The sequence below is a fragment of the Athene cunicularia genome (assembly GCF_003259725.1).
Source record: "Athene cunicularia isolate RWA chromosome 7 unlocalized genomic scaffold, athCun1 chr7_part2, whole genome shotgun sequence".
Classification (NCBI taxonomy): Eukaryota; Metazoa; Chordata; class Aves; order Strigiformes; family Strigidae; genus Athene; species Athene cunicularia.
Window position 1 is genome coordinate 1610258 of NW_020799108.1, and position 26410 is coordinate 1636667.

Sequence of the window (26410 nt, forward strand, 5' to 3'; positions counted from 1 at the left end):
GTATTAGTACTGGAGCTTTGAGGGGGGGGGGGAAAGGGGGACTTAGGGGACTTGAATTTTTAAAAAATGCTTAGAATTGAGGTATGTATATAGTTACTTTAGACAAAAACCCCCATATTTTATTATTTTTAACTACCTGAAGTTGAAGTCTTTCAGAATTAAAGCACAGATTAAAGCACAGATGTTTATAATCTCTTCTTACTGCTTGCTGCAAGTAAATTAGAAATCAGAAAAAAATATTTTGCCTGTTTTTCAAATACATTTAGCAGAAAATTCTTTCTAAAATTTGTATCCTTTTGTTTCATGTATTACGTGGTGGGGAGGAGGAAGGAAATGCAAAAATGCACTTTCAAAGCAAGAGCTGACAAAGGCATGTGTGTAATTTCAGTGTCTAAAACTTGGGCAGCTTTGTTGTTAAACAGTGTTTTAAACTAATTTGAAAGTGACACATGAAACATTCTGATTAATTTGTGAGTACAGAAAGGTCTTTATATTTGGAATAAATTTCTGTTGCATAGTTTAGGGGATTTTAGTTATGGTGATGATTTTCCTCCTTTTTCTCTTGATTTAGGATATGATCAACTGCATTGGTGGAGTAAATGTGCTGTTTCCATTGCTGGAGCAGATCAGTTTTCTTGGTGGACAGATACCTGAGAAGTCTGAAGGTGAAACTCTACCTCCAGAACTAGTCACTCCCGTAGAAGGAGACTGGGTGGTATTGTCATCCACAAAGGCATCAGGTAGGAAAGTACAGTTGAACTGAATTAGTTTTTAAGCTTGATTTTAAAAGTCTTCATGTGAATGACAGAACTGTTTTATTATGCCCTGACTTTTCCAGAGTACCTATGTAAAGCTGAAAGGCTCATTCTGTTCCGAGATATCTAACATGGATACTGAACACCAGGAGTTCAGCCCTATGTAAAATTAACTTACTAATATATTTCTAATATAGCTATATTTAATGCATTGTTTTTCATGATTTGCCATTACATTAGTGTAGAAGTATGCAGTTTTTAAATTTCTATTCTGAAAAGTTTGTTCTGATTATTCTGAGAAATTGTGTTTGATGCAAAGGCTACTAATATCAATAGGAGGAGCTTTCCTACAACTTGAGTGCTGGGTCAGACAGCAACATTAAGATGTTGCAGCATCAGAATAGTACTGTTTAACCTTTAGCAAACTTTGGTTTTCTTAGGAAAATGTTCAGACTTCTACCTCTTCCACACAGATCTTAGTATTAAAATTTTAAAAAAAAGGAACAGAAGCTTTAAGAATAGGTTTTTAAAAACTGGGATAATATTGAGAATGAACTTTGATCTTAATAGAAACAACTGAGAAATCAGACTTTGCAAGGGAAAACCAGCATTTTTTGTTTCAAATATGAAATGGTTAAAGTTTAAAAATAAATGTCTCTGTCTTCATTTTTTGCATATCATGGCTAGAAAGTGTCAGTTTCCAACTATAGAGGGAGATTAACTGCAGCATATACAAATGATTGTAACTGCAAGAGAAGTTTTTAACCTGCAGCCGGATGGATGAAGCAACTGAAGTCAGGTCTGGGGTCACTTTGGTCTGCAGAGGCATGGAATGGCTATGACTGCACTGGAAAAATGTAAAGAGAGCCTACAGCTAGGGAACAAACAGAAAAGGAGTTGAGAAGTTCAAGAAGTAGGAATATAAACACTAGATTTTACTACTTTTCCTTTACTTTTATGGTCCAACAATGAACTGCGAGGCTTTTGCTACTGTTCTGTTTTGCAGAAGCGCGCCTGGAGAAGAATATTGTTGCAACTTTCATCTTGATGATTAAACACTTTATTCAGAGACATCATGTTAATCAAGAAAATCTCATTCACTCCCATGGAGTTGCCACCCTAGGAGCCTTGTTACAGAAGGTGAGCAAATTTGAGAAATGTCCTTTAGTAATGAGTGTTATGGATGAGGTCCTGATTACTTTGAAACATTCTTAGTTTGGCCAGGATGTGAGGTTCTTCAAAGGTCTCCTTAGTACATGCTTTTCTTTCTTATGTTTCTGAAGACAAAAAGATGTGAGGAGTTGGTCTTGATCTGCAAAGTGAAACATGTTTTTTTGTCTTTTTATCATGTTCTGCTTTTTTTGTTATAGATACTGTGTTGTATGATTATTCAAACCAGACTGGTTTTGTGTTTCTTCCATTGCTTTAATGGAAGCAGACATTGCTGTGGAAGATAAAGGAATCACAAAAATTGATTTTAAAAGAAAAAAAAAAAGAGTAGTTTATTAGGATATTCAGTATTTTGAGTGCTAACACCTGTTGTTATTTTGAAAAGGTGCCAAGCAACTTAATGGATGTGAATGTACTGATGGCTGTACAGTTGTTGATAGAACAAGTCTCAGTAGAAAAGAATGTGCAGCTTTTGCAACAGATGTATCAACACTTACTTTTTGACTTCAGTATCTGGAACAGTGGGGACTTCCCCTTCAGAATTGGTGAGCTCTTGGGCTTGGGCAGCTGTGCAAAGACACAATAATCTTCACTTGACATAAATCTTTATCTAGGTTCTAATAGAAAACTTTATGTTATAGGGCATATACAATACCTTTCTACAATCATTAAAGACAGCAGACGACTCTTCAGAAAGAAATACGGTGTGCAGTTTCTTCTAGACACCCTCAGGATTTATTATGGGTATGAGTTTTACCTGTTCTAACTCCTCATTTATTGTATGTAGCTGTTGGGGGTTTTTTTCTTCATCATCCTAGTGAGAAAATTAATAAATACAACTGCAGGTTGGCTTTTGGTGGTTGATTTTATTTTCAAAACTGCATTATTTTTTTTTTTTTCCATTTGACTTGCAACTTTCCCTTGACTTTAATTTTTATGGTAGGATTATATGAAATTTATGCCAATGATACTAGAAATGCTTGAAAAAGTCAACAAACTTATAAAACTGAAGGATTTGTTAATAACAATTCAAATTAAGTCATAGATCATTACCATTATGAAAAGAGAGGGTGTTTATTATTTTAAGTTATTTTATATCCTTGTAGAATTTGAAGTAAGACTTTTTTATGAATTTAAAATCTTAGCTTTCAGTCTTGGTGACTTATATCTATATGGATATAGTTTTGTCGTTGAGGAAGATTGTCCAGAGACCTTGCTCTTTCCTTTAGAGGGTGGGAGGGGAAAGTCTGAAATGCTGACCTGTACCCGGATCAGTACAAGTCTACATTTCAGGGCTTTTTATAGACTTGGTAAGTCTGATCTACTATTGCTTATTGCTATTCAGTTGCCTCACTTCAGTACAGACTGATAGCTTGTGCCATGATATCTGGGTAGATGAAAAATTGCAAAACTAGCACAATCAGATTGCTGTTGATGAGTCATGAAGTACTTAAGTTGCTTTTCCTGTCTGTTGTTGTATAGGAGTGGCTGTAAAGACAGTGATTTTGCTCCTGATGACTTGAGAACAATACGGACATCCCTCTATGGACTGATCAAATATTTCCTGAGCAAAGGTGGAACACATGAAGAAATACAGAGCATTGTAGGATACATAGCTGCCACCAGTGAAGAGGAGCCGGTATGCAATATGGCGTAAATGAATAGTTTAAACTGTACATGTTTTGGGTTTGCTTCTTGGTGTTTAGAAGTATTGTGTGCTTAAAAGAGAGTGGAACAAGAAAGAAAAAGAACACAAGCAAAGTGTTACCTGATGTGTGATTCTGTTTAGATGTAGCTGAGGATGTTATATAAGCACACTGGAAACCTGACAAAAGTGCTCTGCAGGTGGCAATATTTTTACCAGTTACTTTCTTCCCCTGAAGAGGGCAGAAAGCACATGATGTGTAATACTGCCGTTAGAAAGGTTCTCTTAGTTTACAAAACTAAGTGAATTCGACTCCAAATGATCAGAAGTTGTAATGATGCTGTTTCTATTTTGTAGACATCAACAGAACTTGGACTTGCTTTGTAGCTCTAATTACAGTTTGATAACATGTTCTATATATAGAAAAAAATCCAACCCCCCCTAATTTTGAATGCAGTAACATTGATCAGACTCAATATTACCGCATTCTTTTCTTTTATACCAAGCAAAGGGTAAAACTTAAACCAAGACAACTTTTCCCAAGCAGAGCGTGAAGTTTGAATGAATTGTGGATTAATTTGGTTGTCTTAATTTTGTAGCTCTGTGGAATTCTGGATGTTCTCTTCAGCCTACTTCATTCCAGCCCAACCCCAGACCAGCTTTTTCTATTGCTTTTTGAACCAGGGAATGCTGATATTCTTTATGCTCTGTTATTGCATCAAAGATACTCTGACAGGCTTAGAGAACTTGTGTTCAAGGTAATTCATTGATTTATATGTTCTCAAATTAAGCAATCGAACATAAATTTGTCTTTTTCAATAGTCTGACTGCAGAAGTGTATGCAATTGCAAAGATACTAATCAAGTTTTAATTTTTTTCTTCTGTGATGTTAGCTAGATTATGTTTTGTTCTCTGTTTTGTCCTCTCTGTTATGTTAGCTATTGTATACTGCCATAGTCACAATGGAATTAGTGTTCTCTTGAAGTAAAGTATTGGGATCTTTTTTTTTTTTTTTAAAAAAAAAAAGTCCATGTTGTTTCAGTTGGCTTACAGAGTAAACTTTAAAAACAGTGGACCAGCATGTTATATCATACACACTTAAGTTTAAGAGATATGGATGCTCTCCTGTGTTTATTCTGCATTTGTGTGTACTTTTTCTTGCAGATTGTGGAAGAGATGCTGAAATGTACTAAAGTTTATGAACGTAGTAAGCACCGTATGAAACTCAGAGAAGTAGGATACTCCGGACTGGGGCTCCTTCTGAATGAATCGCCAGTTACTGTTTCTCTTATTAAAAACCTTCTTAACCAAGTTTTGTATGCAGGTAATTGGCAAGTGTGTCTGCCATTAATAAACTGCTGTTCAGAAGCAAACATTTTTGTTTGTTTTTCCTCAGGAAAATCTGTTCTATTTAAAGTTCCCTAGTCTCCACTAACATTTTCTCATTTCACTGAAGTTTGTTCCCTTTACTACACCTGGATGTAGAAGTGTTCTCCAAGGCAATTTTTAATATTTAGCTGTGCCATTCTGTTGCATGATGTCATTTGTGTTGTGTTTTTCTTTCTTCCCTACAGATCCTGCTGTGAATTATAAAGATCTCATAGCTATAGTGCATCTGGCTCATAGATCAGATATAAATGTGAGAGTGGTTATCTGCAGAAAGGTTAGTTGTCTTCATTAAAACTGGAATACTGTCCTTTAAGCCTGTAAGCTGTACAGTGTGATATCTTAATTATTTGAGACACAGTGGTGGTATTTGTTGCTATTGCTTTCTTCAGCAATGATTTATGTTAAAAATTAAGCCAATCTGTCACTTAACGTTGAATTTTGTGTATTCAGGTCATTTTAAAAAACAAAGCAAAGCCTCTATCATGCTTCTCAAATAACTTTTATTTTCTAAAGGTTAGAGATAGAAGACTCTTTGAATTACTGAGTTTTCTTAAAGAATGCTGAAGACCATGATCAAAGTTTTGTTTGTGTTCTTAATATGTTATTTTGGTAGAACATACTATGGTTCAAAAGAGTGGTTGTGGATACAGGGAAGAGATAGGGAGGAAGCAGTGGTTTCCTACACTGAGCTCGCTCTCCAGCTTGTATCACCGGAATTACTAGTATGAATGTAGCTGTGAGGGGCTGTTTTGTTTATTAAGGCTTCTCAAAGTACAAAAAAGTGAAATGATAATGTATGCTATAGGTAAGCTATCGGAACTATAGCTTACTATTGAAATAGTTCCTAATCAGGCATATTTTCTGTTTTAGGTTTTCTTTTTTTGTAGACTAGTGTCTGAATAGGATTATTTGTTGTGATAACTGGCTTTTGCAGAAATTATTGCAGGGGAGAGGCTGAAATATGAGGCCTTACCAGTATGCTTTGATAGCTTCTTTTCTCCCCTACTCCTGAGATTTTTTTTTTTTAATTTTTTTCTCAAATATATATTTCTAATAGGAAAAATGATTCTGTGACTTGTTTGCTTATTATTAATCGATTGCATCTCTTGTACAACGTTCTAAAAAAGCCAGAAAAAGTTGTAAGATTGTGAAATGTCTAATTGAAAAGCTGGAATGAATGCAGGTACAAGCTAAAATTAATGTGTAGGTATGGGATATCTTCTCCTGTCCTTAGGTTTTGCACCTTTTGCGTTCCCAATTGGATGCAGCACAACAGATTTCTCAGCAACTGGGTTGGCAGGACACTTTGATTAGACTCTTCCTGAAAGAAAACTCAGAGGTTCGGATTGACTGTAAAGAGAACAGGGCTGATTCTTCAAGGGAAGAGGAAAAAAAGCCTCTTGCTGAAGACCTTCAGAAACATCAACCTGATAAGACAGAGGGAGACAAATCTGGCAGCTTTGCATCTGTTAATGGTCTGTTTGATCAGTGGAGTTTAGAAGACAACAAATCCCTGGATGTCCCTGCTCATTTCTCTGTTATGCCACTGGAAGATGCCTCCACAGCAGAGATGTCTTTTAGGTCAGAAGATCAAGAAGAATTGTGGCACAGTAATCCTTCACATCTGAGCTTAGATCTGTCCAGTGTTGACTCTTACGAATTAGCTGACATTGTGAATCAGATGACAGATAGCCAGCCCAGCACGCCATCACCTATAGAGAACACAAAACCATTCTCTGGGCAGCCTGACAAAGAGCTGGGAGTTACAAATGATGTGGGCTTCACTGCTGAGCTTTCTTTTTTTGAAAACCAAGGGGTAAGTAATTCACTCCCTATGTGGTTAATTTCTCCAAATGTCTGCAATTCCTTTTTATTTTTTTAATCATCTCTCTGATAGGTAATTATTGTCCTTCATTTTGCTTCCCATCTTCCAAAAGAAAAGCACACAATATAGTGAGCAGGGATACTCCCTTTTATAATGTGTCTTCTATTTTGGTTGTCTAGTTGGAATAGCTTTGCTGTTAAAAAAAAAAACCCAACAAATGACAAACAAAAACCTAGAAACCCACCTTGCTGTGTTCTGTATTTTCATGTCCTTCATCTTCTAGAGGAGGCATGGAGAAGACTTGCTGTGAAAAAATAAGGATAGCTAAAGGTCAGGTTGAAACGGTGATGTAGAAGTCAGTATGTAGTACAACATACAAGAAAGCCACTGTCTCTTCTATTTCCATTTTTCACATATTTAGCAATTGGACTTTAGACTGCAGAGTTTTCAGAAATGTTGAAACATTCAAGTATAGGGACTGTCATCAAGAGACATTTTGAAGGTTTTCTAATCCAGAAGGGCTGTAACTATTTCTCTTTTTTTGTAGGGGGGTGATAATGAACTCATACAGTTACTTACAGACATCCTGCTATGTATAATGTGGAAAGGCATTGAAAAATCTGATGATGCTGCTTGGATTGAGAGAGGACAGGTTTTTTCTGCACTGACCAAACTGGGGATATCTAATGAGTTGCTGCGACCTTCAGATGAAATAAAACTAAAGTGAGTGTACAGTTCAAGGACAGGTTCTTTCATCCCTTTTGAGGAAAATCAGAAAAAGTAAGGGACATTAGTGAAGCTGAGAAGGGGTGGGTGTTTCCCAACAAGACGTACTTTTCTTTGCTCTCTCTTCATGTAGTCAGAAGTATGTCATGTGTCCATAAGGTTTTGAAATTGTGTTGCTGATTCCATGAGCTTCTCCAAATCTTTTATCTTATTGACTTATCAAGAAGACAGTTGTATCACTGCAGACTAAGAGATTTAATTAAATACTTAATTGCGTTTTTTTAAAGCCACTTACACTTAGAACACATAATAATTACTTTGGATTTTGTTTTCCGTGCAGCTTGCTGGAGAAGATGTTAGAATGGTCAGTCACTGATAACAGAGATTCCAAAGCTCTCCCTACACATGCTGAAAATGCCTTCAAGCTCTTGCTAATTGTACAAGATTTCCTGCAGGCAGAAGGACTAGTTAATTCAAATTTATGGACAGAAAAGGTACAGTAACTGCATAATGGAAGTAGTATTTATAGGCTGAAATAGAAATGAAAGTTGTCAGCTTGGATACTGTCATCCCTCTAGGCTAAAGGGCAGAGGTATTATAAGGAAAGAATCACTATATTGTGATAAATCCTTTAAAAAAACAGGGGTTTTTTAGGCTACTTTTAAAAAAAATAAAGTGTGTTATGAGCCATCAACACAGTAATTCCTAACCTGTTCTCCAAAACGCCTGCTTATAAGCAAAAATAGTTTAATCTTAAAGCATTTGATTGTGTTTAAAAAGTCTCCTCTTGGCAAAAGCTTTGCTTTTTGTGCGATCTAGCTTTGTGAAATCTAATTAGAAATGTGCTCTGAACTTTGGAGCAATGAGAATTGTGCTTCTTGTCAACTCTGAATTGAAAATAACAGTACTTTCATAAATTATCTTCCACTCTGCCTGGGGAGAATTTAAAGCACCATAATATTCTAAGCAGGACAGCTTTAAGTCTGCTCCAGAAGCATTCATGTGATTCAGATTCAGGGGCTTAACAGAAGAATGGGTTTACATTTGGGTAATTTATTAGGGGGTGTGTCAAGGTATATTAGTTTTAAGCAAACATGTGTGGATAGTGAAATGTGTCATTTGTCTTGTGAATAGCTACTTTTCACAAGGTTTGTATCACTTCTAGTATTGAAGTACTGACAGAAAGGAGTGCCTCCTAATTTATTTACTTTTTTTTATTTTTTAAAAGTTGTTAGGAAGTTTCAAGCATTTCACTAAATCAGATATTCATGAAAGAAGTCTTGTTTTCCTTCTTAAGGCACTGTGCATATTGCTATGGCTGGTAAATTATACGAGCATTGGACTCAAGTAATTTAAAATACAAAGCAAAAGAATGGAATAAAATCCTATATATAATGAACCCATAAACTGCAAGTTCATATGGTATCTGTGCCATTAATATTAGTGTCTTTTCAGTGATAGTAATCCTGCTCATGGAGCCTCTAACTTTTCTAAGAAAATGGCACTTACTGGAGTCAAATTTTAGGAAAAACATAAGCATATATATTATATGCTGGATTTGGCTTTGTTCAGGGAAGATACATCAGTTAATATACTGGGCTAAACAGATTATTGTAGTCAGGAATTGTTTCAAATTACTGGTTTAACTGCAGTGTTCTGGTTAATTTTCTGGGTTTGGTTAAGTTAGAAGTGTGAACACAGCCTCTTTAGCTTTTTGAAATTATTGTGTCTCTAGCTGGAGTAGCTGTTGTTAATTTTATTTCCTGAAAATCTTTTGTTTTTACAATAGCTCTTGGAAGAACTAGTGACTCTCATGGATAGCCTGTCAGTCTGGTACTCTGCTGGCCTAGAAGCAACTAGACTTTCACAGGTGCAAGTGCAGTTGCTCCTTGGATTTATTGCACAAGATAACTTACAGGTTTGTTGCAAATTCCTGCAAGTGATACTGTGTTTGAAGTGCAGGTTTGACATAATTGTTGTGGTTTATGGGGTAGCTGCTCATACCAGTGAGCAGACTGATGGCACTCCATCCTTCTACAGGGAAAATGTTTTAATTGTTCTTGCCATTTGCAAATTTACTCTGCAGTCCTGTCAATGTGCACCTCCTGAGCATGAGAAAGAGGTAGAGGGCAAGCTGTTTGAAGATGGAACTATGTGACACCAGTGGCAGTAAGATAGTGATTCTGATTGTGACTTTTTGTTTCTACCATAAAGTACATATATTAGCGGTTCCAGGTGTACATATATTAAGTGCACCTGAACTTGGACTGACCTGCCAAATCAACATTTGAAACAAAGTTAGCAGAGCTGTGCATAGAATATGAGCTCTTCAGTAAAGCCAGGACTGTTAGTTTAGGTGTGTGATTGTCTTAATGTGGCTTTGTGACTTTGGGGTTGCAGCTGACTCAGGTTTGGTCATTACAGGATGAGTAAACTATCAGTGCACATATTTGATGCATGTGCGTGTGCAGGCTACCTGGGATGCAGCCAGAATAGCAAAAACATACTCCTGTGCTAAAAAGATAGGTACTCAAAATTACTATTTTGAGGATTGCATTCATTTTTCATTTGCCTGTGTAGGTCTGTGCTATGGCAGCAGCCAAACTAAACACCCTCCTTCAGACGAAAGTAATTGAGAGTCAGCCTGAAGCATGCTACCTCTTGGGGAAGCTGGAAGGCATCTTGAGTAGATCAATTGAAGAGAAGACAGAAACTTACTCATTTTTGATTCCCCTGGTTCGGACATTGGTATCCAAGATTTATGAACTTCTCTTCATGAACCTGCATCTTCCTTCATTGCCTCCTACCAATGGCAGCCCATCTTTCTTTGAGGATTTTCAAGAATACTGCAGCTCTGATGAGTGGCAAGTTTATATTGACAAATATGTAAGTAGTAGATTCTTTTTGATTCATTTTCCCCCATTTTTTAGCTATGAAAGCAGAGGAACTCATTCAGAAATCATGTTGTGCCTTTTGTTTTGGTGGAACCAGATCATTCCAAATATGAAGCAGTATGAAGAGAATTCATTCAGACATGATCATGAGCAGATGGCAGTTTATTGGAAAGATTGTTATGAAGCATTTATGGTGAACATGCACAAGCGAGACCGGGAGAGAGGAGAAAGTAAGCTTAAATTTCAGGTAAGGTTTTGAGTGAGTGCAAGTTTCTCTTAGGAGTTGACTTCTAAAAGATGGAGAAACTGAATTCCAGGATGATCCAGTTCAAGTGACTGCAGGCAGGTTGATTGGTTTAAGATGTTATGGGCAGTGTGACTTGTAGGACGTGCTTTTTAATTCTGTTATTTCTATTTAAGAGTCTTACCTGTAAGAGTTATTTCAGGCCTTTCTCATAGTACAGCAACCTAGAATTATGCTCAGCTATAAGCTACATCTTCTTTTACTCTGATTTATGTTTTAAATTATTAAAACCTCTTCTCCATTATGAGATGAGTCAGTGTGTTGGGTTTTTTTAACCCTACTTCAATACAATTAAAACATTTAAAACAGTGAACAGCTGCTATTTAATGTGTGGAAAAATTGATTTTGAACTGGCCTTTCTGTATAAGGTCCATACTCAGTTTAAGCATTAGAGCTAACTGGTAATTATCACAGATAGGTTACATCTTGCTTGTTTTCCCTTTGTGGCCTTAGTAAGGATCCTTGTAGTAAGTCTTCTTTATTCAAGTAGCTAAAAGAAGAATACAATATGAGTTACATTCTAGAATACTAGAATTTAAAGAAAAATCCAACCTATTATCATAGGATTTCCAATACTGACCACTTTTCTGATGATGAAAAATTGCTTTCATGTGGATTCAGCACTGGTAAGATTTTCTTCACATCTTTAAGTCAAAGTTTGGCACCTTTTCTTCCAGTACTAAGCTTTAAAAAATTTCTTGTAAGCATTATCTTAAATGTTGAGAAGTTTTTAGTGCTAAACTTTCTTTGTTCCTTCTTAATTTATCAGAACTCTTTCAAGCCACAAAATGGTGTTTTCAAAGGTCAGAATTATTTCAGTGATATGTATATTTTTAATGATCTTTCAGGAGCATTTTGTGGAACCATTTAGGAGAAAGGCTCGACAGGAAAATCTGCGTTACAACAGTATGCTAAAGCAACTTAACAGTCAGCACACAGCTACCCTGAGACAGTGGAGAGCAGCCCAGCTTTACTTGCTTTCTGAACGTGGTCCTTGGTCTGAAATGTAAGAGTCAAGGTCTTAAACCATATATGATGCCTAAAAAGAATTTTCTCACATGACTACCTTAGTTTCACATGGACAGAACCTTTTCAAATTAACTCTGATAACCATTCTTGAGATGTGAATTTAATATCAAATGCATCTTTTACAATGTTTTCTGCATTTAATTATCAAAATACAAAGTTTGAAATGTAATGGTGAGCTGCTTGCCTGGATACTAGATTTTCTTGCCAAGTGACAAATAAAAATTAGTTAGTGATTGCAAAAACTTTTTGAGAGATTCTACAAATCAGTGCTTCTGTTGGAAAAGAGAGAGAATAGACTTGTTAATAAAGATTGAGTTCTTATGCATGAAAATAATTTCAGTTTAAAAGAATACATTTTGGGGAAGTTCTGGATAAAGTTGTTGGGGTTTTCTAATATTTTTTTTTCTTTTAATTGTCATTAACTGAAAGTGTAAACAATTTGATATATCTCAGTAGAAAATAGATACTATTTACGAAGTCTAAAGGCTGATCAGAGCTGCAATATGAAATTAAAATTCAGTTTATTGCTTTTATGTTTTACACTCTACAAGTAGATGGCCAGTATTTTTCTAAATATGTACTCTTTTGTAATCAGTTAATTCATGTAAGTCTTCTTATAACTCTTTTTTTTGATTATTCTTTTTTCCTAGGAAACAGAATCCTGTTCACTGGAAACTTTCAAATGTAGAAAATTTTTCACGTATGAGACTAAAACTAGTGCAGAACTATAACTTCAACGCCCATCAGGATGCTAGTGACCTGAGAGATAATTTAGGTAAAGTTGTATTTCTTACTTCACTTGGGATTCTTCAGTCTCTGCTGAAGAAAGATACACACTTTACTCTTTGTATTTAAGAGTCAGTCTATGGTAGGTACTTAAGTCTTGATTTTTGATAGTTCCTCTACAGTAAAATGTGTTTATATGAGTGGTGGTTTGACCTGAAACAGCATTTTTCTACTGAATAGAATTGATTTCCCCTTGTTTATTGAAATGTGTATTTCTGTTGCCAAAAAAAGATTAAAAACTCCTTTATTTTAAAATAAATAGTCACATAGCTTGCTTGCATAAAATTATTTTTCAAGAAAAGGAAACAATGAGAAACAATAATCAGGCAGTATTTCTTTAAAACATTTTAGAGCTTATTAGTTAAATGTATACATACCATAGAATGGTTTGGGTTGGAAGGGACCTTAAAGATCATCTAGTTCCACCCCCCTGCCATGGGCAGGGACACCTTCCACTAGACCAGGTTGCTCACAGCCCCGTCCAACCTGGCCTTGAACCCTGCCAGGGAGGGGGCAGCCACAGCTGCTCTGGGAAACCTGTGCCAGGGCCTCACCACCCTCATAGGGAAGAATTTCTTCCTTCTATCTAATCTAAATCTACCCTCTTTCAGTTTAAAACTGTTTGTCCTATCCCTACCCTTCCTAATGCAGAGTCCCTCCCCATCTCTCCTGTAGCCCCTTTCAGCACTGGGAGGCCGCTATAAGGTCTCCCTGGAGCCTTCTCTTCTCTGGGCTGAACACCCCCAACTCTCTCAGCCTGTCCTCACAGGGGAGGTGCTCCAGCCCCCTCATCATCTTTGTGGCTTCCTCTGGACCTGCCTGAGCAGCTCCATGCCCTTCTTCTGTTGGGGGCCCCCAGAGCTGGACACAGAAGGCAGAGTAAAGGGGGAGAATGCCCTCCCTCGCCCTGTTGGCCACACTTCTCTTGATGCAGCCCAGGACAGGGTTGGCTTTCTTGGCTGTGAGTGCACATTGCTGGCTCACAGTCAGTTTTCCATCCACTAATACCCCCTAGTCCTCCTCGTCAGGGCTGCTCTCAATCCATTCTCTGCCCAGCCTGTGTTTGTGCTTGGGATTGCCGCGACCCATGTGCAGGACCTTGCCCTTGGCCTTGCTGAACTCCATGAGGTTTGCACGGTCCCACCTCTCCAGCCTGTCCAGGTCCCTCTGTATGGCACATCCCTTCCCTTCAGTGTGTCGACCGCACCACACAGCTTGGTGTTTTCATCAGAGAACTTGCTGAGGTGCTTTGTTTCAGAAGTGTTCCAAACAGCTGTTAGTGATGTAAACTCTTCTTTAAGTTGGGTATATTGAATATCAAGGCTCAAACCAAAAAAACCCTACACTTGTAAACTCAAGTAAGGAAAAACCAAATATAGTATACTTCCATGAAATGTGCATGCTTTAACAGTGTCTGGCAGAACACTCTAAAATATTTTATTGGAAATGTCCATGACAAATTGAGTTTAAAATTTTCTAATGTGTTCTTCTTCCCTTTATGCTGTTATGATTTGACATATTCAGTGAAGTTCAAGGAGTATTTTTAGTGTTCTGTTTGCCACCAAAAGTATATAAGAAGTCTGGTTGCTTCTTACTTAGTTAAAACCAACAGATGTTACACTCAGTCGTTTGGCTTTCCAAACGTGTTGTAGTAAAAAATTTTCTGAGCTGAAATGTCTATTTATAATAGGTGTGCACCAGACACAGCCCTCTAGTGAGTCTCTGCTTCTGGAGGTGGTGAAGCAGGTGAAAGTGAGTGACTTGGAAGATGATGTTCTTGAACTACCAGAAGAAGACACAGCTGCCAGTTCCAATTTGTAAGTACAGCAGAATAGAACAGTTAAAATTTGTTTCTGTGCTAGGGATAAGCAGTGAGAAACAATTTAGGGAGCTGATTAGCATACAAAGCTTTCCTCTTTCTTTGTCTGGCCTTAACAGTCCAATCCAGGGCTTTGTAGTAGTTCTGAACAGCAGAAAAGTTGCTGTTGGATTTATCCTTGTCAATAATGAGACATAACAAGCTGCAGGGAAAAGAAGGCAGAGCAGATGTTTGCGAGGATCTGTTAGTGATTCACGGCTCATAGTTGGTCTGAAACTACAGAATTGTTGAGGCTTTTCTGTCGTGTACTTTGGCTGTAATTCTCTAAGAAGTATTCTGCCTTGTAAGGGCATAGACCAGACTGGAACTGTTTTTTTCTCCACAGGTGTCAGGGCCATCCTCTATACCAGCAGCTGCATAGCATGGATGTTTGCTTGGTTGACATTAATCTGCTGGAGAGTACTCTGTGTTTAAGAGTATTCCAGAGGGAAGGCCTGCTGTGCTTTCTTCATGTCACTTGTGTGACTTTAAAAAAAAAAACAAAAACCAACAACAACCAAAGGGGGTGTGGGGGGGGAAACGTGGGAAGATAGCAAATGCTCCATTAACTGGATATATGTGATCTTGTGTGTGCATCTATGTGTGTTTATGCTGTTGAAGTCCATTAGAGATGTGGCACATCTTTGAGTGATACTGATGCATTTTCTTGTACCTTAAAAGTTATTAAATGCTTGCTTGTGATGTGTCGTATCTATAGACTTCTGAGAAACTATTACTTCAAATACTTCTGAAGATAACTTTATGCACATGAACCAGGACTCAGCTCTGCTCTAGGCCAGAGAATTTAAGCATCTGGCAATTAAATAAGAAAGGGAAATGCAGCTTCATCTTTTCATACTTCAAGGGGAGGTCAAGTCCATTGTGCCTGAGACTGAAATATCAAGCCTGAAGAGCAATGCTGTGAAATGATGTTTGGCAGTCTAGTCTGAAATGTCCAAGACTGCTGATGGAAGTAGCTTCATATTTATGTCGTATTTTTAATGCCATTCATATCTAATTATTTTTTGGAATTGTACTCCTACCAAGTACATTAGCAACTGTATAATCTGCACAACCCTGTAATACTTAGTGGTATTTTTCTAGGGATGAGAAAGATGAGCAAAGTCAGAAAGAAAAGCTAATATTGTCTGAAGACTGTGAACTTGTTACAGTAATTGATGTGATACCTGGCAGGCTGGAGATCACTACCCAGCACATCTATTTCTTTGATGGTAGCATTGAAAAAGAAGAAGGTGAGCATGATCAATATCTCTTTATAGTGTAGTTCAGCTTTCTGTTTTTAGTAGGCTGAGTTTGAATTTTTCTTGTTTTGAGAATGAATTTTTTCAGTGAATTGAAACGAATTGTGAAGAGACAGGTTGTGGATCTGTAGTTAAAATTAATATTGTACTTGGTGGTTAGTGGCTGGCTGATCTCTTCAGAATCAAGAATCTGGAACTGTACTTAGCTGTTAAATTGATTCGCTATTCTTAGTGTTTCTTAAAAACTTTTAAAAACCCAACATTTATAAATACTGTTTGCTGACTAAAATAATGTCATTATCTCCAACTTGTTGCTTAAATGGCATCTCCCTGCTCTCCCTGACAAATAATATTTTGCTTGTACATTGATTAAAAAAATAATATTAAGTAATGAGTAGTAGTATTATGTAAGTATTAATAATTTATATTAATTTAGTGATTTTTTTTTTCATACTCAACTACGTATATTCTATTAACAGTGGAGTGAAATGTTTGACCAATAATGGTAAAATTTTCAAAGCCAGTATATCAGGAAGATAGCCTTTGGGGAATTTTAAACATAAAAGCTTCTGTTTGAGCCTGTTTAAGAAAGCAAATGGGTTTAGTTCATATTTTTTGTCAACAGAATACATTTATAATGTGTCTTTTGATCAAAACACAAACCCAAATTCTTCACTTGATCAGATGCTGCCTCTTTCTTTCATCAGAAACAATAGCCGAAGTTAATGTTTTCCTAGCAAAATGGTTAATCAATACGCATATAAAATTTGCCTTTTCACCTTTGGGTTGATTGGAAACGGTACTGCATTCTGTCTATGAAAAGTTTTTGATATATTCCAAGTCAATAATTAAAGTGCTCTTCCTAGGGGTAGGTTTTGATTTTAAATGGCACCTTTCTCAAATCCGAGAGATACATCTGCGTCGGTACAACTTGAGGAGGTCAGCTTTGGAGATCTTCCTTACAGATCAAACCAACTATTTCCTCAACTTCAATAAGGAGGTATGGGTTTCCCAAATTTCCTTGATTTATATAGTTAGCACAAGTGTCAAGTTTAAGTTCACTGATTGTGTCTAATTTGTCTGGTGGTGTTTTGCCAGTTATCAGTCCTAGCATAAAGGACACAGCCAGCATAAAGATGAACTAATAACCAGATTGTATTTGGTACAAAAGGGTCAGTACATGGGTGAGCGCTGGGGGTACAAACAAGTCAGTCAGATTATACATAATCGACATCAATCCCACTGACCCCAACAATGACACAGCACAACCAACAATGGGTGGAATCAATGGTGAAATGCAGTCTGCCGTGGAAGGGACGGGAGAGTCAACAAGCCAAACACAAGACCAAGGAAGCCATACACTGAATCTCTACACAGCCCGTGTTTACAGCAGCCAGAGCTGAGTGGAGCCCAGTCCCAGGGAGGCGGGAGGTCCTTCCCCAACAGGGAACTCTGCACAGGGCACCCACCTCACAGACAGACACTGCCCCTCCTGCCAGGGGTCCCAGCTTTTATCCCTCCGTGGGACGCCCGACCTTTGTTCACTGAACGCGGGACCCCTGGGGCTCCTTTACCCAACGGCTCTCCCTGCCAGGCCGGCACCACCCTGGGGGGAAGCCTGAAGGCAAACTCACCCCCCTTGGTGAAGGGCTGTGGGAATCACCCATATGTCAGCCTTCATTTGGGGTTGGGGGTTGAAACCCCAGCATTTCAGGTGTCTTTCACAACACTAACACTAGTAGCAAAATGTTTGCTAGATATATAGCCATTAAGGGAAACTAGACTGCAGTCTTGAAATCTTCAGTCTGATATCTTGAAACTGGTTAGTTGTGAAAAGGTTGATAAAACAAGATTGTTCTTTTTCCTGTCTCTTTCTCTCTTTCTGTTATAATACAGAACAATTATTCAACTAAAATTCCATCAGTAGTAATCTAAATATCTTGAAGTCCACACATCTTTTTAAATACTCTGAGCAAATTAATTACAAAGCAAATTAGACTTTCTATTTCACCACAACACTGGAAATCATTGCTATTTCTTCTATATTGCGTGGTTTAGGATTAGTGAACTTGTTTTTTCTCCTGGATAATGTCAGTAATCCTTAAGATAAATATCAGAACTTAGGGTGAGTTACGTACCAGTAGGTCAGTTTATGAGTAGTTCCTACAAACTGTTGTTTGGTTGGTTTAAGTAAATAAATCTTTGCAATAGTTTTGTAGGGAATACATCAGTGTAATTTTACTTGAATAGCAGCAATATTTCCCAGAATTCTGTGGCAATAATGATTTTCTACCCAAAATGAAAAAAACCAACTTTGTAACATATACTGCCTTTATATCTTATAACTGAAGGTTGTCATGTCGATTTATGTCCAGATGTTTTATGCAGCAAGAAATAGAAGTGTTCAAAAGTGTAACTGTGTTCCATTTATTTCACATTTTAATTATCAGAGAAGTTGTTTACTTGTCAGTTTCAATCTCCAGAATAATTTTTTTATTAATGCTATTTTCTAACAGGTACGAAATAAAGTATATAGTCGAATATTGTCATTACGTTCTCCAAATATTTCTGGGACCAGATCTCCACAGGAACTTTTTAAAGCTTCAGGTTTAATGCAGGTATGAGACTTCAGCACAAATGGTCTAGAGCATTCCTCTATTTCTTGAAGGGAGTCCTGGAAAGTCCTCAACTATTGAGTTTACTGTTGTTTGTTTTGTTTTTTTTTTCCCCGCAGTGTTTAGATGGCAACTGCCGACTTCTGTACCCTCAGTATGGCCCCTGAACTTTCACTTGCATAGTCTTAAAATTGATGTGTTTTGTGTTTACAGTCAGTGAGGTAAATGGATAGAGCCAGGCTTTATTGATGTGATTATGACAAGTATTCCCACAAAAATGGAAAACATGTAGCAGACTTGGTTTTGGTTTTAGTCCATGACCCTGAGTTCACATTTTGGAACTTATTTTCAATACATGTTATAATCTTTTTCCCTTCTATCTTTTCGTGATGGGGCTTTCAAGAAAACCCATGTGAAGATTAAGTAGGAAATAAGATCTTAAGGGAATTAGTAATATTGTTATAGAAGAAAAATGTTAAAATGTCTGTATTACCCTAAGCATGGATAAATTTTTAAATGTAGTAAATGTATTTTTATCTTCCATCTCTTTATGCCACAGTTAGGTTTTTTTCTCTGAGGGAGGAAGCTTTACAAATTACTTCTAAAATATTGGAAATACGTTGGTTTTTCTTTGTTTCCCTAATGATAGAAGATGTCATGTTTTATGTTTACATAAAGAAAATGTCATCTGCAATGAAATGCTTCATACTACAGACAGATATTGAGACCTTCTGATCTTTACTTTAAAATATAATAGTGGAGCAAAGGCTCGAGGACAATGTTAGTTCACAAATTCCTGTACTATTAACCAATGGGAGAACAATTTCTAATTAAGCTTTGACCTTAGAACTCTAATGGATTTCAAAGTTCTGTTCCCCTTTTTCTTAGTGCCTGTTTACCTGCCTTCCTTTTGTTTGTTTCATTTCTGCTTTTGTTCTTTTTTATTCTGAGTCTGCTAGTTGTCTGCTGACCTATATTTAAAACAGTACTGACATCAGCCAAGGACATGATTTCAATGAAATAGATGTAGCACAGTCACTGAATCAAAGGGAAAATAGACTTTATTAGGAGAAATTAAATTTGGACTTTCATACCAGTCTTACAACTTGTGCCTTTTACTTGCCAGTACTATCTTCTGGCAGACAAATACTGACAAGACATGTAATTTGCAGCAGTGGTATCTTTGATATAGTGACTTCTATAGTATCTTTTTTTGTCTTTCAGAAATGGGTGAACAGAGAAATATCCAACTTTGACTACCTTATTCAGCTGAACACAATGGCAGGAAGAACTTATAATGACCTTGCTCAATATCCTGTGGTAATTAAAATAAATAAATAAATAAATATTTTTTTGTCAAAGGTATGTATTTTTTTTTCTCTTTTGAAAGATGGATTTTTAATCTCAGTTTGATCTTTGACTTTTTTTTTAGTTCCCCTGGATTTTACGAGATTACACTTCAGAAGATCTGGATCTGAATAATCCTGCAGTCTTTAGGGATCTGTCCAAACCCATAGGGGTGGTAAATGAAAAGAATGCCAAGGCTGTGAAAGAGAAGTATGTGTTTGAACACTCAGTTATGTTTCTTCTGTCTTTTCTGAGCCGCCAAGCTAATAACACATTTTAAGAAGATAATTGTTACAGTGAAAATTTTTAAAAGCTACTTTTATAATATCACAGATGTGTTTGCAAAGGTTGTTGATTTGTTGTTCCCGCTGTGTTCAGGTTGGTTAGCTTATATGGAACTGAAAGAGCAAACTAAATTTTCAATTGTTTCTCAGATGTGGAAATAAACTGAAAGGGTGTTGAAACAGTGTAATGGCCCGGCAGTTTGAAGACACATACTGTGTCCCATGTCTGCTTCAAGATAAGGAATGTGAACATACTGAATTGAGTGGCCTGTGCTGAGAGGTAGCATTGATTCTAAATCTGTGCTTCCTGCTCTTTTTTTTTCAAGCATAGATTATTACCTTTGAAATAAAAATGTAACTTAGGGACTTCCAACAGCTCCTCTGTAGGTAGGAATGACAAGTACGTACACCCACACATCAGTATAGTGATCCTTCCTTTTTTTGCTAATGTGGGGAGTGAGTGTGCTATCATACCAGATCGCACTTACCAGGCATCTTCCAATACAAACTTTCTGCTGAAAACTTGGAACATGGAGAATTTTTCTTTGAATGATTAGGCTCTATCCCTGACTATAATGAAACTGGTTCTATAGTAGTAAGTTTAACTATAATTTCTCTTACTAGCCTTGTGACACTGAGGAATATATCAACCAGATGATGGCATAGTACTCTAGAGTGAGTTTGCCAGTAGAAAGAGAAATGGGCATAAATGTTAAATAAATCTTTTTTCTGCATCCTGACGCCATCACACACTCTTCTAATTTTTTTTTTAATTTTTTTTTTAAATCTTGCAGGAAACTGTCACAAGTCCCTTCAATAATAAATATTCAGCTTAGTGATGTGGGGTTTTTTTGTCTATTGTATAAAGTCGTGCTAAGTCAGGCCTGTCTTGCCCTTTATCCAGTTTCTGACAGCTGATAGCAAAAGCCTAGGGAAGAACAGGTATGCAAAGGCTTCATCTGGTGTACATTTATATCTTTCAGCAGTCTTTTGCTTAGGGACTTTCTAAGTCAGAATCAGAATCCTCATGTTTAATAGAAGTCAATGTATTTTTCTCTTATAGATTGCTGTGATTGTTTCATTTGAATCCTTGCCTTCAATAAGTATAATCCACATGTAAATCGGTTGTAGTGCTCAGTTGTATTTATAAAGTTGTTGGGTTTGGGTTTTTTTTTTTGTTTTTTTTTTTTTTTAAGATATGAGAATTTTGAGGATCCCCTTGGGATAATTGACAAATTTCACTATGGGACACATTATTCAAATGCTGCTGGTGTCATGCATTACCTCATTCGGGTAGAACCTTTCACAACACTTCATATCCAGCTTCAAAGTGGCAGGTATGTTGTGACCAAATAAGCAACACCTTTATTTTTCTTCCTAGTCATTTTACTGATCAAAGTCTAACCTGAGTTTTCTGATCCACAGATTTGACTGTGCTGACAGGCAGTTCCACTCTATTCCTGCTACCTGGCAGGCACTCATGGACAACCCCAATGATGTCAAGGAACTTATCCCAGAGTTCTTTTACTTCCCAGAGTTCCTGGAGAATCAAAATGGTAAACTGACCACTCAGAATATTCTCACAAAAAACCTGTTCTTGTATTTTTCAGAAAAGCATTGTTACAACCATTTGTGAATGCTGTGGAGCACTTATTTAAGCTTTATAGTGTGGTGGTAGAAATTACTTCAATCATCATGCTGGCTCTGAGCTGTTTAATGAAGACACCAGTTGTGTGAAGCAGCAGCCTAAATGTTTAAAATTCAGACTGTGGGCTTAAGGATGATTAAAAATGGTGTTGTTTACCTAATGTAAAATATCAGAGATGTTCATTGGGATGTCTGAAAAAGGTAGCAATATTTAATACTGAATAAATAGGGAATATTAATGCAGATTAATTAGTGTTCTTTTTACTGGGTTTGTTGGGTGATAGAGTTTGGACATCTTTAAATGTGTGAAGTCTTTTTATTTGTTCTAAGCAACCAGCATATTTTCTGCTTGTTGCTGTTATCTTCCAATGCAGTGTTACGTCACCTGATTTTAGAGCCATGTAAGGTTTCAGTACCCATCAGAAGAAGGGAAAAAAAAAGCGCCAAACCTGTTTCACTCCTGTATAATGCTGATTGAAAAGACAACATCCTGCATTCTGATATGAGACTCCTAGCCATTTTTAAATTCACATTTATTGCATAGGGAATTGTTTCTTGACTTATTAGATAATTTAAAAATGGGGTTTTATGTTTGCGCTGCTAATTTAGTCTGCTAACTACAATCTCCTAGAGTTCTAAGTTATAAAAATTGGAAACAACCAAGTCACGCTTTCAGAAGTCATCTAAGTGTTTAGAGTTGTTCTGATGAAAGCTGTTGGGATTTAAGACTTCCTGAAAGCCTTAATTCTACAGTCATTTAAACACATGAGTAACTTCATTCTTATGAATAACCTCACTGAAATGTTTTGGACTTTTAATCCTCATAAAGCAAATACATATGTGTTTACAGATATGTATGTAAATGATTAATGCTGCTTTTAAGGTTGGGACTTCAGCTTCAAAGTCATTTAGGTGCTTTGGACAATTGTTACCCTATATAATTTAACATTTTAAACATTCAGAGCAGAACTTAGCCTCACATGTCAGTGGTAGGGGTTTTTTTTAATAGGAATAATTTTTCAACATCCTTCCCTTGCATTGAAAGAACACTTTTAAATCTTTTTTTGAGAAATCAAGATATTTGAAATATTTTTTAGTAACTCTTAAAATTCTCCAAATCATTCACTAGGTTTTAACTTAGGTCAGCTTCAGATATCCAAAGACGTGGTAAATGATGTTGTTCTCCCCAAATGGGCCCACTCCCCAGAAGACTTCATCTATAAACACAGGAAGGCTCTGGTAAGATGATATTTATATGTGTGAAGTAATGATAAAGAAAGTACACCTATATATTGTCACTGTGGTTTAAGTGTAAAATACTTGGACTACATTTGAACTAGACTTGTGGTTGCATTGGACATTTCAAGTACCATTATATCTTTCATTTAAAAGCACTGTGCATGTCAATAAGATGCTCAAAAGAAAAAAGGGAAGAGCCTGAAGATACTAATCATTTGGGAATTTGCTGCCCTGGGAGGTAAAATTCAGAATTAGGTTGGTTTAGGTGATAAGGCTTCCCTTTTTATAGATTATTCTGTATGGTACTAGGGAGCTAGCAGTTTGCCTTCCCTTGCGCAGCTGTATTTCAATAGTTTAGATGTGCTCATTTGCTGTATTGTCCCTCTTTCCTGGCAGTTACTGCTGTTAACACATGGGTATGCTTCTGCCCTGTACGTTGGTCTATACCTAGTTTGTGGATACTCTTTAGTTTAGGAATTAAACCTCTTTCACTGAAAATAGTAAATGCTTCAAGAAGGAAGCAGTACTTTTTTATTCTTACAAGAACACTTTTTCCTTCTAGGAATCAGAGTATGTTTCTGCTCATCTTCATGAATGGATAGATTTGATTTTTGGCTACAAGCAGAGGGGACCAGCTGCAGTGGAGGCACTCAATGTATTCTATTATTGTACTTACGAAGGTACAAAGCAGTGTGCTCTCTTGTCATCAGACATGTGGGTTTTCAGTACTAGACAGAAAACACTTGATTTGTGAGTGTGCCATAAAGTAGCATGTGGTAAAACAACAGAATTACAGATGAAATATGGCAGCATAACTTGTAATTTATCATCAAATAACCAGAATATTTGATGCTTTGATCAGAAGTTGTCAATCTCAAATATTAATGAAGTTTTTTTAAAGGGGGTCTGTTCCAGTTGCTTGTATATTGTTTGTATAAGTACTTGGGGGTTTCTCATTTGCTTCCTTAAAAGCATTTGTGGGGAGAGATTTCTTATGGTTTAGGAGTCAAGGCAAGTTGCTTTAAAAACAACATTCAAGACAAATGTTAAGTCTGTTAATTCTAAAGGTGAATTTTGTGTGGCTTCTGTGTGCAACTTATTTAATGCATGATGTATATTAAATTCATTTGATAGGAGAAAAGCCTGCAATTCTTGCACTTACAGATACACTTAAAATTCCATGTGCAGAATGGAGTTTTTGGATTGTATTTTGTATGGAGGCATTGTTTGGAGGCTTTTCTGGGGTAAATGGTCATAATGCTGCAATTAATTTTGGGTTTGCAACATTTGTTGACCATGTTGGTTCTTAATAAATTATTTGGATTATGTTCTTTTTCTGGTTTTCTACCCTTCATTGTTCTGGTTGTGATCCAGGGGCTGTGGATTTGGATGCTTTAACAGATGAGAAAGAAAGGAAAGCTTTAGAAGGGATGATAAACAATTTTGGGCAAACTCCATGTCAGCTGTTAAAGGTAATGCTCTTTGTTCCCCCTCAATCAGACCTTTGTGGTTAAATCCAACTGTGTTATAAAGGACTTACGAAAAAATTGAGATGATGTTTTATAAGATACTGGTTTGCAGTTTTAGGAATGTTAAGTCTTTGCCACATTATCATTTGTAAAGGTCACACTGATGGAAATTTAGCATACCATTTTGAAAAGAAATGAATGTACTCTGAGAAGGAAAATCAGGTGCTTAAGAGTCTGTTTTCCTATTGATTGCCAGTAAGATTCTGAGTAGCTTATGTGACTTGAACAAATTGATAAACTTGTCTAATTTGATATTTCTTCATATATTGTCTCCTAGGAGCCTCATCCGCAAAGGCTTTCAGCAGAAGAGGTAGTGCAAAGACTAACTAAAAGTGATACCTCTACTCTGAATCTCTTCCAACACCTCACTGAACTGAAGTCATTCTTCATAGAGGTAGATGAGTTACTTGAAATTGTTTAGTCTAATCTGAAACTTCTGATGTACTTGAAGCAAAAGGTCATAACCCAGATGAAAATAAACTTGCTTCCTATTTAAAGAAAATATTTTGAAATGCATTGTATATAAAATGAGCTCTGTCTTTACTTAGCTCCGCAAGAGGTCAAATCCCATAAATTTGGATCTTCTGGCCACTTGTGTGAGTCTTGTTTGAATATTAAATTAGCTACCACGCCAAGAAAGCTAAGAACATCACTGGTGGTATCTGAGGGCTCACTGAACTTCCTAGCTAAACTCACTGATTTAGGACAGAGCCAGGGTTTTATTTCTGGTGTTTGCAAATAAGTATATGTGTGTACCAGTGCCTTGGAGTGCTGTACACATCCGAGGCTGATTCCAGAGGCTTTGGGTCTTACTCTTTACAGGTTGTAGATTTGTTGTTGAGCTCTTGAATCCAATTAGATCAAAACCCTGTCCTTTCTCTCAGGGAATCAGTGATGGTGTGCCCATTGTCAAAGCTGTTGTCCCCAGGAATCAGTCACGTTCCTTTATTTCTCAGGGAAGCCCAGAGATCTTGGTGAGTTGCATGTGTCAATACTATTCTTGGACTGCAGACAGTCAGGTGTTTGGTGGTTTTTTTTGGTTTTTTTGTTTTTTTAGTACAGCTTGTAGAGAAACACTGCTTAACTGTTCCTGTTCAAATGTGTCCTTTAACTTCATAATGAATGTCAGGTATAAGTTCAAAATTTTGTCTTCTGTAGAGAAGCCAGGCTCATCTGTTGAATGGCATTTAAGTGCTGAAGAGAGATGAGTGTAAGTTGTAGTGAGATTTGTTGTAAGTTGCCCACTTGATCTGCTTCCATGGTAGCAATTAATTACCTAATGCAATACAGCCCAGCTTTAAAACGACAGGATGGATTTATTAGTGGCATCACTATGTTTATCATTACTTTCCAACCCATATATTAAAATATACCATGTGTGGCATATACACACTCAAGACTACCTGCACCGTTCCTAAAATGTACTTCTGCGTTGACTAATACAGGTGCGGGTATCGTGGCAGGTGGCCAAATGATGAATGGAGGAGAGTGGTTTTGTATTAGCATCTGTATGTATGGTCTGCACACTGGCCCCTGTGCAATAATACCTGTGTTTTGCAGAAAAAGATGCTCTTTTCCAATAATCCTATTTCGTAGGTCAAACTTAATTGTTTTGGCTTAATGTGGTGTGTGCATATGTCATTTGGAATTTGGACATGTCTAAAATTCTTACTGTGTTTTTTCTAACTATCTGATGAAAATAACTTTGGATATTTAGACTCCTTTCTTTGTCAGAACTGTAGTACAGGTTTGGTTTTTTTTAAGCTTCCCATGTTAATATGTTAACTATTATTATGTTAACTATTAATGTTTACTATTTCAAAGAAGAGAAGCAACAGCTTAAACTGTCTGAATTGTAATGAAATATTTGAGAAGGATTGATTGGCTGGGTTTTGGGGTTTTTTTGTCTTCTCTTCCCACCCTCCCCACCCCACCCCCCACCTTCAACTTCTCTGGCCTGTGTAGAATATACACTATTCTAATTTGGTAATATGTACCATGTGTGGATTAACTCATCTGAGCTGGATTTTCTTTTTAAATTGTGTGGGTTTTTTTCTTTGTAGTAAATTCTCAAGAAGCATATGCTGGATTTTATGCAAACTCCAT

At 36.8% G+C, this 26410-nt stretch overlaps 1 protein-coding gene across 4 annotated transcripts in view; it reads left to right on the forward strand.

The window, feature by feature from the left end:
- The window catches only part of NBEAL1 (neurobeachin like 1), an 88870-nt gene that overhangs the window by 49338 nt on the left and 13122 nt on the right, over positions 1 to 26410 (forward strand). For all 4 annotated transcript variants that reach the window (XR_003398854.1, XM_026853237.1, XM_026853236.1 and 1 more), the window contains 29 exons: positions 572 to 740; positions 1762 to 1895; positions 2311 to 2470; positions 2567 to 2669; positions 3408 to 3564; positions 4170 to 4328; positions 4735 to 4894; positions 5145 to 5233; positions 6194 to 6775; positions 7332 to 7507; positions 7851 to 8004; positions 9300 to 9428; positions 10091 to 10396; positions 10502 to 10651; positions 11557 to 11714; positions 12388 to 12512; positions 14214 to 14340; positions 15486 to 15634; positions 16510 to 16643; positions 18160 to 18261; positions 19483 to 19578; positions 19691 to 19815; positions 21086 to 21226; positions 21315 to 21445; positions 22666 to 22775; positions 23338 to 23455; positions 24150 to 24247; positions 24582 to 24698; positions 25189 to 25278. Coding sequence is in view for 3 of the 4 variants with exons in the window: in XM_026853237.1 (XP_026709038.1) it covers positions 572 to 740; positions 1762 to 1895; positions 2311 to 2470; positions 2567 to 2669; positions 3408 to 3564; positions 4170 to 4328; positions 4735 to 4894; positions 5145 to 5233; positions 6194 to 6775; positions 7332 to 7507; positions 7851 to 8004; positions 9300 to 9428; positions 10091 to 10396; positions 10502 to 10651; positions 11557 to 11714; positions 12388 to 12512; positions 14214 to 14340; positions 15486 to 15634; positions 16510 to 16643; positions 18160 to 18261; positions 19483 to 19578; positions 19691 to 19815; positions 21086 to 21226; positions 21315 to 21445; positions 22666 to 22775; positions 23338 to 23455; positions 24150 to 24247; positions 24582 to 24698; positions 25189 to 25278 (4449 nt within the window). In the remaining variant the exon portion in view is untranslated. The remainder of the gene's footprint in view (positions 1 to 571; positions 741 to 1761; positions 1896 to 2310; positions 2471 to 2566; positions 2670 to 3407; positions 3565 to 4169; positions 4329 to 4734; positions 4895 to 5144; positions 5234 to 6193; positions 6776 to 7331; positions 7508 to 7850; positions 8005 to 9299; positions 9429 to 10090; positions 10397 to 10501; positions 10652 to 11556; positions 11715 to 12387; positions 12513 to 14213; positions 14341 to 15485; positions 15635 to 16509; positions 16644 to 18159; positions 18262 to 19482; positions 19579 to 19690; positions 19816 to 21085; positions 21227 to 21314; positions 21446 to 22665; positions 22776 to 23337; positions 23456 to 24149; positions 24248 to 24581; positions 24699 to 25188; positions 25279 to 26410) is intronic.